Below are 15,083 nucleotides of genomic sequence, written 5' to 3' on the forward strand. Positions count from 1 at the left end.
CCTAGGAGGGGTGAGGGGGTGGGTGTCTCCTCCTCTTCTTCCTCCACCCCACCCCGGGCGCAATGGTGGCTCTGCCCTACGGCGCGGGGGTGTGGGGCCGGGCTATCCCGTCCCCCGGCACCCCGGGGCAGGGGGAAGCCTGAGCGCCCCGCTGGGGCGGCTCCCCTGCACAACCCCCCCGTGTCCCCCCCGCCCCAGCTCCTTCCCAGCACGGAAATCCATCGTGCTTCAAAAGCTGACAAAGAAGGGAGACCTGGTGAAGGGAAGCAGCCAAATCATCGTCAATGGAGGAGTGGTTGTTTATTTATTTATTTGTTTATTATATTATTATGTAATTCTATCAAACCCTTCGTGGCTGAACCCATTGTTTCCAGAGGCATCCTAAACCCCTGGGAAATGCATTGCCCCTGGACGGGTTATAGGCTGAAATTTACTGTGCCCATATAAAGGGGTAGAAGTGAAAAGATGTTCAGTGCATCCCTCCCCATGGCAGATGGAGGGGCTGGGGCTGGGGAAGGGCTTGGAAGCACTGGCAGCTCATATTCCCGGTGCTGCCCTTCAGGGATACCCACTCACTCCCATGAGGCTCCCAAAGGAGCATCCCTGTCTTTTCCCACACCCTTCAGGGCTAACCCATGGGTTGCGGTCCGTGCATCATCTCTTTGCTAGTCCTCTGCCCCACAGGGAGACGAGCAGCCCGAGGGCTGCCGGCTGCAGTGCCTCGCTGCTGGGCCAGTTAGCCAGCGTGGCTCAGGGTCGCACCAGGAGAGGAGAGCACGAGTTAGCGGGGCCGTGCTGAGGTTGCCAGCTATGAACACCAGAGCTCCTCAGTGCTGTAGATGCTCCTTGCACACGCTGAGCCTGTGAAAAGCAACTGCCCTCCCTTCTGTCAGTGTATTTGTGCTGTGACTCCCGGCCAGCTCAACTGCAGCCACACTAGCAAGGCTGCGAGGCCGGACCAAGATGCATTTTTATGGGGTCGGCTCAGGGTGGCAAGGAAAGGCATTGCCTCTCAGCCATACTCTTCAGCCAGCCATTGACCCACATTATCCCTGCAACCCTTTCCATTCACCTCTATACTTAAAGTGCCTGTGTAGGTGAACCACCAGGAAACCAACTTAAGAAATGGGGGGAATTTGCACCTGGCTGTGTTTCAGGGTGTATTGGTAAATCAGGCCAATAGGAAATTAATACTCCATTTAGAATAAAGGTTTGCTAGATAATAGTAATGATTTTGTCTCTTGTCCAGAGGTTTATTTATGCTATTGAAACCACAGAGCTCTCTTTTACTGGAGGTCTTTGCTAAGTCCTGCCACCGTGCCCGAAGGAAATGTGACTGTTCCATTTGCAGATGCCATTTTGGTTTATCACTTTCATATATGTTCCCTCTCTCCTCCAGCACTTCACATGCTGAACCTTTGTGATCTTGAGAAGGTCGGTTTATTCCTGATAACACCTTGGCAGAAGAAAGCTAGGACATCTTGGGGACACCTAAAGGGAATCATCAGGGTGAGCAGGCTATAAATGACATTTTAGCTGACCCACAGACAGGTCACAAATTTTCATCACACAACTGAATCGTGTTATTTCCCAGAGCAAAAATCCAGGGACCAGATTTCAGCTCTTTTCTAATCATATGGAGCATCTTGAAGGGAAACCTCAAATTTCTTGTGAACTCTCTCACTGATTTATAGCTGCCTGTAATACAGAAGAAAAAAAGTGGCACTATTGTTGATGTTTTTATTATAAATAAGTAAAAATGCAAGCCAAATTTAGACACAAATTTAGCTATTCTGCTTTCATCCCTGCATAATATTTCCATCTACCCAAAGGAAAAAAAAAAACTTTGATGAGGAACATGTATATTTACACTGAACGATTGTCACAAAACTTCCCACTACAACAAAACTTCACAGGGATTGCTCCATATAGTTTTCTAAAAGATCAGCTCCAAAAAAGCATAAAATGGAATAAAAGGAGCTTTATTTTAAGATTGTTAAAACACTTAGGCCAATAACTAGCTGCCTGTGATTTTTGTCATCATTCAAATATCATAAAAATGAAATACATGTAATATTGGCATTTGTTATACAGTGGTATTTTTATCTTTGGATTTTGGTAATATGAGAATTGATATCTTAATTTATAATCACCAGAAACTCCCTCTATAAAAATATAACCACAGACTGTGCAGTTGTTATATATAGTTTTGTCTATATATATGTATATGATATATCACTTACATTGCTGAGACATTGTGGCATGGAAAGATTCAGGATATTCTACCTCTGTTAACAGTGCTCAGATGCTGTAACGCTACCTGCCTCTGGCACAGGATGAGTCAGATCCTGCCTGTACCCATCTCTTCAAAAAGCTCTTACCAAAGTCAGTGGGACATTTGCCCGATTGACAGAGCAAGGTCAGGCTTTGGGTTATCTAGGAATTACACAGACTCAGACTCATTTCCTCTAGGATCCCAACTGCCTCATTAAAAGTATCAGCTGGGAATTTGGAAGTCTGTGCTCTGTTCCCTTATCTATTACATCCCCTGTGATCAAGGGATGGACATACCCATTAGCAGCAGCCTCCATGCAGCACCTGGAGCAAGGGTCAGTCCATGCGGTCGCTTACTAGGTTTGAAAACGAGGTGTTTCAGTTTCCCCAGGGCAAAGCTGGTGCGAATGCTTTTGCAGTGAGGTTTCTGCACTTACTCTTACAGTTTACTACACTTACTTACTTACAGTTTGCAAGATAGTTTAACACTGTTGTTGTTAGCTGGAAAGCAAAAGATGATGATTCTCCCATGGCATTCATAGTAAATCAGGAGTTAGCCACCTAGAAGGAAATAGAAAGATAGACCTACAGAGAAGAATGCCTGCTAAAGAAACAGACTTATGTGGAAAATGACTTGGACATGTATCAGGCTAAAAGGTCAGTAATATTTCATTGGAACTCTCTCTTGAGCAATGGGAAAGCTTGTTGAATGAACTGCTCTGAAAAGACTCCAGCTGACACTGGAGAAAATGTTACCAAGAACCAAAGTCTTCGAAGAAGGTAGAAGACTTTTTGTCCTGCCTAACCTCTGCATTTCAGACACTCACACTGATGAAAGAAATTTTGTGTCTTTGTCTGACTTGAGTGGAATGTGAAATCTTCCATTCTTCAGAACATTTTTCGTCTTCAGATCACTTGGAATGATCAAAGGAGGAAGGCTGTGAATCCGTGAAGGGAACCGGCAATTTAACAGTGAACTTCATTATTTTCAGTCTTAGCAGTTGAGAACAGCTTCGGCTGACCCAGAATCTTCTGTTTAGCTTTGGCTTTCCACCACAGCGGGAATACTTGGAAGAGCCCTAGAGCAGCTGTCCTGCCAAAGAGGGAGAAGTGCTGTAAGATGATCAGGTACTAGACAAGGGCTGGTCCCGATGTGCTGTTAGTGAAATAATATCAAAGTACCCTCTCTGCTTTTTTTAAAGGGTGGGTCACTGCTTCTACTTTTGCTTCATTCCTACAGGCAAGTGAACTTAATGGTAGAAGATTGTATATGCAGACATGTTGCATCTTTTTAGTTGTATTTGTACATGTAAAGCACTGTAGTCCTCGCCACGCTGCCTGCAAACTTCTCCAACACAACAGTAATTGCAGACTTCTCCAATACAACAGTTTATTCTTGTAAGAGAAGGGAAACAGGTATAACAGCACAGGGACTTTTAACAACATCCAATCCATAAAACTGACCAGTAATTTTGGAGAAGAAACTCGTCGCTGCAAAAGGGTAGCCACAGGCAGTGACGCACCAGGAGGCACTACTGAATGTCTTTAGACATTTACAGCAGCAGAATGAAAACAAACTTGGTTTGGAAAATCTGCATCTTGTTTGTTTTTCAAGCTGAGAAGCATGCAAGGTGATTTTTAGTTTATATTAAGGTAAACAGCAGATAAAGAAGAGTAATAAGAAAGCAGAGTCTCTCTCTCATGTCTCAAGTGCCCTCTGCCCTGCCATGGAGCAGGCCTGCAGGAGCGCACATGGTCATCATGGGACTGGCGTTATCTACAACCCACTTCACATGTTGCAAGAGGAGAAATAACAGCACAGATACTTGACACTTCAGGAATCTGCATTTAGGAAATAAGTTTGAAGGTGTGCTGAAAATGACTTAGAAAGGGGAACTGAAAACCTCTTCTATCACAAGAGAATTCCCCTGTGTGGGGACTGCCAGAGCATGCTAAGGAATGATTCCGAGGAAGCCAGGGTTAGATGGGGTGCTCCTATCATTTTCACTCCTATTGTAGACAAGATACAATAGTCTTCAAGAGAGCTCAGCTGAGGGCTGGATCCAATGCCATAGACCTGCAGGCACAGATCTCATACGACCGATTCAGGACTTCAGCTCTAGCTGGAAGGGAAGCAGGGATCAGCCCTACATTTTGTTTCACATTGATATATCCAGGATGTGTTAAACCTCAGCCTGCTCTTCTCCTGGCCTTTGTGGTATTAAACAGAGCAGATTTCCACTGAGGGTATAATACTGTGTTTTCCTAAATGAACAGCAAAGGCCCAGTAGCAGACGGATGCTGAGCAGCAAATGCCGAATCCCCCAGCCCACTGAAGCTCACTCAGAGCTACCAGCACCGGGTTCACAGCAACCACCGGGTACAAGCCAGCAGCTCTGAGGCACCTCCCTTCAAACGGTGCTGGACACCCCCATACAGGAGGAAGTAAATTTGTATTATCCATAGCATGCAACTATTCTGGAATCTGCTGCACTGCAATATGTTTTCTATCCTACTCCATAGTGTATAAAAAGAAAAATGGGAGAAGAGGGAAGCCAGAGCTAGAGAATAATCCCACAAACAGCTGTTTTATACCTCAAAACATACTTGTGTAGGAATTAGTACATTTGCCCACATGCATTCCTGCAGGCCAGATCAGCTTTCAGCGAGAAGATAATTTAGGAATGAACAGGCATTTTCTACTATTTATAAGACTTTCCTCTTAATGATTCATCTGCATTGCAGATGCAGTGGGAGCAGGGGGCTGTTTACAACACAGTTGCAATGTGTAGGGTAGACAGGATTTATTCATTCTTTTGTGTTCTTTAACTACAAAATGCAGTAGTTCTCAAATGAGAGGTTTTGGTCTTGGACTTGGAAAATGGAGTTATGAGCCCACAGAAGCAGAAAAGGATGAAAATGTTGATATAAGACTGAAAACATAAAGTGCAGAGAACCCAGAGGATATCTACACTACGCTGACTTAGGACTAGCTTCTGAAGCATATGGAAATGTCATTTATACCTTCTTTATCGGTAATGCAGTCTCGATGGATACAGGGGGCCTAAGCCTCAGGTTTGACAGGACACTCAGAGCCTAACAGATCCAATGTAATAACCCATAAAATACAGGATGTCCTATATGAGAGCCTCAACCTGGCTTCCTCTGAATTATTCCTTAGCATCCTCTGACAGCCCAGCATGGATGAACTTCTCCATGGCTTTCACCGCTTCCCATATTTTTCTGGTAGTGGGATTTACACAATTAGAAATACACACACATATATGTACACTATTAGTAGCCCAAATTGTCTGAAAAAGTGACTCCAGCTCATCATTCTAGGCATGTGCAGCTTAGGTGCACAGTAAGTCTGTGAGTTACATGAATTAGGATTTACCTGTCCCCACTCAGGGGACAGGTAAATCCTGTCCAAAGTCCATGGCTTAAAATGAAGCACTAGGGACACTTTGTTTAGGTGAGTTTATTGAAATACAACAACTGCAAAATAACAGGATTCCCAGAAGAAAATGACCCTCAAGTACACAAAACATGAGAGAAAAAAAAAGTTAGTAACATAAATTACAAATTTGGGGCAAAAAATTTTGAATTTCATTACTCTCTGAGTTCAGCACAGATATTCTCTCTCTTAAAAGCCTTTGTTATTCTTCAGAGAATTTGTTATTCTCTGGAGAATTCTTTACAGTACTAACTATGCTCAGGGATCAAGCCACAGCCCACTAGTGTAAGTCACAGGGTCAGATCCCATCCATCTTCTGGTGCTACCATGCCTCACCACCCCTTCTGGACAATCCCCTTTTTATTAATGGAGCTGGTTGCAGATCAAGATATTACTGAAACTGATGTAAATTTTCAGTGGGTTATATAGCAGTTGTGCCACAAATACAGACTATAGTTAAAAATTAACTAAATTAAGCTTAAAACTGTCTCATCAAAGAAAAAATATAAAGCATTACAGAATCATTCTTGACTTCACTCTCCAGGCCTTATAGTATTTTACTGCAGCAAGAATTACATTACAGTCACAAAACAGAATTACTTTGCTTGCTTAAACTCCTAAAGTAATGCCTACAAAATTATGGCAAGTACCATCAAAATGCTTATTTTGGCATTAAAAGGATGTGCTTAAACACACCTCTCCTCAGGAAAGCACATTATCTCATGCTTAGAGCTGAATTTCTGTGTAAGTAAGTGCTTTCCTGATCCAGAGCCCAAACAATGCCCTGATGAAACAGGTGAAACTCCAGAGGCTTTTGACCTCCCCAGATCTGTATGTGATCTCTCAAAACAAAATCAGATCATCAGACTCTTCAGAATGACCTGTATAGCTCGCTCAAGCTACACAGGTTTTCCCTTGAACACACTGACTGAAAAGACAGTGTTGGGGAAAACATTTGCCATTCTATAATATTTCTCTGGATTATATTTTGTTTTAAAAATTACAATTCTCGCAACAACTTTACTTCTTCTTCCTCATCACTGTCAGTTACATTGACTAGGTGGATGCTGGAGGGAGTAGATGGGGTGGCTGACAAAACCTCCTCCAATGCTCCGACGTCCAGCTGTGGTAGTGGGCTCAAATAGCGCTCCTCGTTGCAGCTGCTGTGACAGGACACTACTTCAAGGCTCTCATAGTTGCGGTGGTCCTCACGTATACTTTCTTCTGGGTATTCCTTGAAAGGATAGTCTCCATCCAAAGCTGAAAACATCACCTCCTGTCTTTGGTACCTGTCTTCATAAAAGCCAAGGCATTCAGGCACTGAGCTGGAGAAATTCCCACAGCCAAATGGAGGTCGGGTGAATGGGCATGTGCTGCAATGAGAGAGATTGAAAGTTGGCTTTCAGAAATGCAGACTGCCTAGATTTCCATTCAGCTTAGAAAAACAGAATGACATTAATGCTCTATGTTAGTCAGATCCTGTTGAAATATTCAAAACACGCATAATTTAAAACCATGCCTAATTTAAACACTGGGGCCATAGCAAGAGTCATGCAGATTCCATATCTCTGCATATGCACCTCTTCATGCTAGATACATACAGGACGTTGCTTTGAAAACACACACAAAACCCATCATATTTATCAACGAAATATTATCATGGATAAACCAGCATTTGATAAGCCTGCAGCATGTTCACTGACATACTCAGAATAGTAAAACAAAGCATCAAAAGTCAGTTTGTGTTATTTCTGTATGCCAAAATTTGTGCCAGAGCCGGAGTAAAATGCTCTTCGTTTACCCTTTGAGTGGACTCCTGAGTCTGTTGCATTGTTATTAAACAGGAGGCGGGACAGAGGATCCATGCGCCCAATATGTGGTTGTCAATGTTACTATTTAAAGAATGTACGGTGATAAATTGTTAAAAAGCAACCACATACTAGACTGCAGGAAGTTACTATGTCAAATGTAACTGTATTCCCCTGGTGTCAGAAGTTTGAATTTTTCTTCTGATGAAAAATGACACAAAGTATTGTAATTTACAGTGTTACAGAAATTCGCTACATTGTTAAGAAAACTAAGTAATGTGAGAAAGTAATAGAGCACTACAGTGCAGACATCATGAAGACATTGATAAATGTCTATTGACATTTCAAGGAAACTATTCATCTTTCCAATCCAACAATTACATTTTTAGTGCATAAATCTGCATACATACAACTGCACTGTCAGTGCTACTCAGAAATTACGATTCTTGAATGCAAGAAATGAGTTTATAGGAATGTGAACTCATAAATCATTGTATTAGAAAGATCCTGGCATTAGCAAAGCTGGCAGCCTTCAGAAGTCCATTAATGTGTGAACTCAGAACAATCTTTTATGATACAGGAACACTCCTCTCCCTCAGAGGCCTCACAAAACTGTCTAATTTCAGAGACCAAGGGGCTAAGCAAAATTAATCTTTAGCAATTTTGGGAATATGTGTCCTGTGTTTCTTTAAAGGACCTCCAAAGTAGAAATGTCTTGTATTACACTTATCAGCTTATAAAGTTCTTTTGAGGCATCATGGGGGCATCATCATTTGAGTCATCATCAGCCCTAATTTATGACCAGGTAGTCTTATTGCTGTAGGAACATATCAGTTGTTGCTATTACTAGTGTATAAATGGGCAGAATTTGAGTCTAATAGTCATAAAAATTTGTTATGTTTGATATTGCACAGTCATGAAAGAAAAATGATGCCTTACAAAGAAGAAGCATCAGTAGGCCATCAGACGACTTGCGTTTGAGCAGCACACCTGCTGCTGGGAGGGCACTGGTGCTTTTCTGTGCATGCTTAGCTTAGGAAATACCCACAGGATATTATACGTGTTAGTTTGTAAATTCTTTGATTAGGTGATCTCTGATTACCTGCCCAGAGATTGCAACAGAAAAACTAGGAATTACTACTTAGAAATTCTGAAGACATTTCCCACCAGGTTGGATTTCAGAAATATTGGTAGTTATGACAGCTGCAATCATAGTACCCAGGAGACATCTCACACACCTACTTCAATTCTATCCAATCATTTTTCAAAATATATTTACACTATCTCTACCTAATGCTTCTCTGTAGAAATCAACAGAACTTAGACGCATTAAGTGGAGAGAAGATATTTCTATTTATGGTGGGCTTGGAAGTGCCAATTACTGCAATGGCACTATTGAGCCTTCAATAACTGGGCATATATTATGAGCACCCTCAGGCCAGCAGGTCCCACCACACAGGAGCTATAGGAAGGTAAGAGCACATTTCCTTCTGAATGCTCCATCTTTCTGTAAGTCAAAAGACCCTATGCCTTTTAGCATTTATTCTTACTGGTATTGAAATGAAGAGTTTCATTACCTTGAGGGGAAATAGTGAGGTCCAGGTACAATGTAAGAGTGGTGAAATGAAAACCGAGGAGGTACTCCAAACAGACTCGTTGGCTGACCAATGGGAAGAGACTCATAGAGATGTGAGTGAAGAAAAGGGGTAGCTTGGGGAAGAGGTACACCTCTAGGAAAAATAGAAACCCCTGGGTACTCCTTTGGTGACTCACTATTAGAGACAGAAAATCTGCCATTAGCATTGGTTATGTTACTTGGGTTTCTGCTGAAGCTCTCAATGAAAACTGGTGTAGGTCTCTTCAGAGAGCAATTGAGCCCAGACGATACATCAAGAGCTTCTGTGTGAGCAGGCTCAGCAAAGTGCTGTGGTGAAATTACAGGGCGCAGGGGCAGGGTTGGAGCTGGAACAGCCACTGATGTGGTACTTGCACTAGTAGTCTGGAAAAGTGTTATTGGACCAGCATGTTGAATGGAAGAAGGTGGCAGACGGATGGCAGAAGGAGCTTCACCTTTAGGAAACAGAACAGTTATTTATCAGACATGATCAGAGGAAGAGATTTCATTAACATAGCAAACACAGCATAGCAAATGACAGCCAGTGCCAGAGTCATTTCCCCCAAAACACTTCCTAGCATTACTTCCCTGCAACTCACAGTCATACACCACTTGGCCTACATGTGTTCTGACAGATGGGTTTGGAGCCCACACACTCGAGCTTCCTTCTACAGATAACCAAGGGTGAAAGAAGAAGGAATTGGCTAGTGACTGTTGTGGCTGTGAGGCTGGTCAAGGCTGTGTCTTGTCCTGATATGGCCACAGAATGGGGTTGGAGCGTGCCTTTAGCGCCTGAACCTCAGAAGACCTCCCAAGTCTACCAGATGAGTCGGAATGAGCCAAATTCTTAACAAATCTGTGTGATGCCACAGCAGCAGTGAGGAGCAGAAGCAACAGCTACAACACCCTACTCTCTGATATGTTCTCTTATTTGTTTCACCAATGAATGTATCCACTGGCCAATTTCACTCTGAAATGTTTTGCAGAATGTACACTTGAATGTACACTTTCAAATCACAGGTCATGTCAACAGGGCTGCCTTTATAAAGAAAGATTTCAAAACACATTGCATAAGTATTTTCAAACCCCACTATCTAGTCTAAGAGTCTAAATTCTGAGTCAACAGGACTTAAATGCATCTAGATTTTTACAGTGTGTATTTAAGAATCATTTCAGCCACGGTAGGATAGTAAACTCTGAAATGAAACATGGTAGCATCTGAGGACAACATAACATTTTAAAATATACTAGGGTAAGAGAACAAAAAATACTTTATTCAGTCAAAATTACAGAAGGACTTGGGAAAGGATCACATCACTAACTCAGAACTTCACCAGGACAAAGCTGAGTGCTCTTTTTTACATCTCCAAATATTACCACACAGCATAAACAAGCATTTCATTTTCTTGTCTCATTATAAAGAGTGCAGCGCTTGTCAGTATGCTTAAAGAGAAAAATGCCATTGCCTGGATCTAAGCTATTTGTTGTTGAAATCCACTACCCATGCACTGACAGAGCCAGAGCTCTTTCACTACAAAATATGCAGGTCAGCTATTGTACTTTGCCTGTGGGCTCTCATACTGCACCATATTTCACTGCCCTTATTGACTTCTTACAAAAAGCAGGATCCTTCCATGTTAGGTGCAACTTTTTAATGTATCCCTTCTGTAACTATATTTTTGTTTGTATAAAAGCTGAGCTGTGTATGCTCAAACTGTGGGCATGTGCAATTTGATAACAACTACCTATAGAACTATTCCAGGTGTAATTGGTCATGGAAAATGTGCAAACAAAAAAGTATTTTTCCACATTTAATGCTTGCTTTATTATTGCAGTACACACCTTACTAGTACCCTACTAACTTCTTTCTGGTGACCTTGTTGACAATTCTGTCTGCTACCTCTTGTAAGCAGTCTAAGTTGCTAGAGCAATGGTGCCCTCACTACTTAGGAACACTAACATCAGAGTGGAGGTGCCATGGACTAAGCTAATGAGCTTTTTCAGGCTTAGTAGAGAGGCATTGAGTGCTAGTGCAGTCAGATTTGGTTGGGTAAGAGGTATGTGAGGTGGACAGACTAAGAAAAAGAAACAGTTGTAGCTTGACGAGAAGCAAGTGTTGAGGAATAGGGATCCAAAAAGAGCAAGAGGTAGGAGGAAGTAACCAGGAACTATGAAGAAAATAGCTGGGAACTGTGGGCAATGAAGAAGCCAGAAGAATTTAAGAGGCTGAGGAAACAGTAGGTAGAGACTAGGAGGCAGAGGTGCAGTGCAGAGGACTGGTAGAAACAGTGGTGTCAAGAAAGACTGAGAAATTGTTTTAACTATATCTACATTACTGTATGTATACCTTTTACTACAATAGCTAAATTCTGAGTTTTTAAAATCATTCACTACTGAAAACTTACAGACTGGATGTCCAATACTGTTCTTAACATTGGGGATGACAACAGAATAAGCAGGTGACTGGAAGGGACAAAGGCCAGCTGGATTGGTAGCGATGATACTCTGAGAAGCACCGGAAAATACAGCAGAGACAGGCAGTGGAAAACGTTTCCTTTTGCCTGGTCGTGGTTGATAAACCCAACCTGTCAGAGATGAAAAAAGATGCAGACATCCAATTTTTGGGATGGTCTCATTCTTTATGTAAAGCTATGATATCTGTAATTCTGAAGTCTCTAAAAAAAATTAGTACAAAACCTGCCCCAATAGTCAATGGCAATACTCCATTTATTTCAGTGCGCCAGCAAATGGGGAGTTTTATCAGAGGTGGAAATAAAATGGACATATTTGGGCATTGTTTTTGTGTTACTAAATCGTAACCGTTTGTGAGACAAAGAGATAGAGAACAGTGGGGAGTGACATGGCACAGCTGAGGAAAGCATATTGAGGAGAACAGAACACTGTAACACGGGCTTTCAACGTGGAAGAAAACCATGACTGTATTCAAAATGTGGGTCTTTCATGATTGTTTCCTAACCCCTTAAGTCTCACAAATACCTGCAGGTTACAAGAGACAATGGAAAATATGACCCACTAGGAATCCTGGATAGATTTTGGAGGATTACATTTGCCTTTGACTTACAACATTAACCAGACACTAACAGATGTATAAATACTTTATGAATTTACACAGAGCAGCTTGGTTTCTTACACAGGTTAAGTCTTAATGCTACTTTAAAGAAACACCACCGCCCCCTTTTATTTTTTTGAAGGGTGCAAGGAGAGAGGGAGGGAGAGTGCTGCTTTTATCTTTTGCTTGTTTATGACAGATTAGTCAGATCTTGTCTACCAGGATTAGCCATAATCATGAACTAGCAGGATTATGACAACAAAAGAGAAAGGATCACGACACCTGGTATCTCAACAGCTTTTAAAAAGAGTGTTCAAAGTACTTATGCTCTGTTTTATTGAACTGCAGTGTTATGGAGAAATGAGTTTACTAAAGGTACAAATCTTTAACCCTTTTGACAAAAGGCTGAGAAACAACATCTTCCGCAATGTTATTTGTGAACCCCAAGTCTACACATTCAAGAATCCCACAGAATACAATGCTGTTTGTGCTTCCTGTGGCATCTCCCTTTCCTGCTTTTAAGGAATGGATGCATGTGTCACCACAGGCCACCTGGGTAGCTCTTTCTGGAGCCTGTAAAATGATGCAACAGGCCACGTTCATAATAAACTCAGTATCTGGCCGTTAGACTACTCAAGCATTCAGAAGAGCTGCTGTAGTTGTGGTGGTCCAAGACCATAAGAAACATTAGAGGCTGTGAAGGATGAAACATCACTTTGGATGCTTTAAAAATGAATATGCTTTCAGGCGTTAGAAAGCTGACAGAAGGACTGCATGCTTGAAATTTTTGTAATTTTTTTCTAACTCTATTACTTGCTCTAATGAAAGAGATCCATTTTTCAAAAAATTTTGCACTTCTAAAGCATTCAGGTAAATAAATACATGTTTACCAGGAAATTCCTCTCTGTGCCTTTGTTTTATTTTCTGAGCTTCATCATAATAGGGCTGCTTCTGCTCTTCAGTCAGTTTGCTCCACTCCAATCCAAGCTGAACACTGATTTCTGCATTATTAGCAGCTGGGTTAGCTTTTGCTAGGGCAGGCCGATGAATCCTAGCCCACACCATAAATGCATTCATTGGACGTTTTACATGGCCACTTTTGTCCTTGCTAAATGGAGTATCTGGCATACCTATGCAACAAAACAAGGAAAGATGATCATCTTCCAGGCAATATATGCAATACAGGTTACATTCAATAGCACATCAAGAGGATATTTGGCAAGAGTCAAAAGAATCACCAGAGATTTGGAACACGTGAAACTCAACACACATTTGGAGAGCAGTTCCTAGAAAAATAACTAAGGCTAAGGGAGTATCCTCCATGAACCTTCACTGAACCACTGCATAAGGAATTATTTACCTGACATTTGTTACACTTATTAAAAACAAAACAAAACAAACAAACATATGGGACTGCTAACACACTGGTTTGGATTTCATTTAGCTAGATTGTTTTCTCAAGAATTTATAAACTAATGGATTTATAAACTAAACCTTGTATAGCATAGACCATATCACTGCAAATTTGTCACCAGACCTACGTATCCAAAGCCCTCACGATGCAGGGATCAGATCTAATGATGGTATGGCACTTCAGTCCCACACCTGTGCAGTCCCTGGCTTCTCAGCTGAGGTTGTTGCTGTTCTGGGTTTCTGGTTGTTGCTTTTTCTTATTTCCCCCTCACTCTTTTCTCAGATTTGGACACTTATTTTGCTGGAGGAACCTGTGTTGCCAAATGACTGTTACATGACACCTTGCACTGGCTCTTTGTAAACACAGATTGCATTTAAATTGAGTTGGTGACATGATGAACCCCCAGACTCCTCACAACTGATCCCCAAGCAAGCAATTTCCTCTCTGAAAAGGGCTTAGAAATGAACTTTTTCACATTATCAATAAAGGGCAAAAGTTTTCTAGTCTTTAAGACCTCACTTTAAGTCAATAAATTTGAAAGCTAGATAGTTTTCAAAAAAAGTAAGCTTCTAATCCAAATGTTTCAAAATGTTCCTCATTTAACGTGTCCAGATTTTCTCAGAGAGGTGTTTGAATGCTTCATAGCTTTAAAAATCAAGCAGATTCCTGAGTTTAAACTTGCAATCACAACTCAGTGCAATTCTGAACATGGTTATAAGGGGTTTAATGTAGTCAGGGAGCAAGTGGACGAAACTGCATTGATTTTAACAAACCACTAGAGAACTCTCTGCTCCTATATGTTTACATCTGATGCTGAAGAAGACTTGTACAAACTCCAGGCTATCCAAAGGGTTGGTTCTCTAACACAACCTTTCCACCTGTGTTCTCCTATCTGATAACCTGTCAGCTGTGTGCCACGTACTGAACCCTTGCAAGCTCTCTTAACATAATACCTGAATCGGAGGGCAGTACTGTGAGTGGAACATTTTTAGTTTCAATCTTTACTGAAGGCTCCAGTAAAGACTGCATTTTAAGCGGCACTTGTTTCACTGGCACTTTAGTCACATGGATCAGCTCTGATGGCAGAGGGCCTTGGATCTGTATGCGGGTCCCAGGAGGCAAGGGGTGAAACACAACCGGGACCTTCAGATCTTCAGGGACGACCCCAAACCCCTCACACAACTGTGCCTTGCGGTCATCGGTGCTGGCATGCACAGGCCCGCACAGGGAGCCAGCCAGGGCATCGTCCTTTTCCATCTTCACCCTGCAGGCCTCGAAGGCCATGTCAGGGGGCTCCACTTTGACAGCACCTCCTCTCCAGGGCTCCTTCCCATTCCCCCTCTTCTCCAGCACCTTCACCTCCTTCTGGCTTTCTCCGCTGCCCCTTTCATAGTCCTTTTCTCTCTTGATGGCACGGCGGACCTCCTCTTTACCCTCCCACGGAG

General features: G+C 42.1%; 1 protein-coding gene across 1 annotated transcript; it reads right to left on the minus strand.

Annotated features, from left to right (window-relative positions):
- Positions 1-6,731: 6,731 nt before the first annotated feature.
- Positions 6,732-15,069, minus strand: SOX30 (SRY (sex determining region Y)-box 30; the record flags this gene model as incomplete). Its single annotated transcript, XM_010292770.1, has 5 exons — positions 6,732-7,104; positions 9,117-9,609; positions 11,560-11,739; positions 13,115-13,354; positions 14,592-15,069. Coding segments are annotated over 5 exons (1,764 nt in total), but the record flags the coding sequence as incomplete, so codon positions are not given.
- Between the last annotated feature and the right edge of the window lie 14 nt (positions 15,070-15,083).

This window comes from Phaethon lepturus, unplaced genomic scaffold (genome assembly GCF_000687285.1).
Source record: "Phaethon lepturus isolate BGI_N335 unplaced genomic scaffold, ASM68728v1 scaffold34738, whole genome shotgun sequence".
Taxonomy (NCBI): Eukaryota; Metazoa; Chordata; class Aves; order Phaethontiformes; family Phaethontidae; genus Phaethon; species Phaethon lepturus.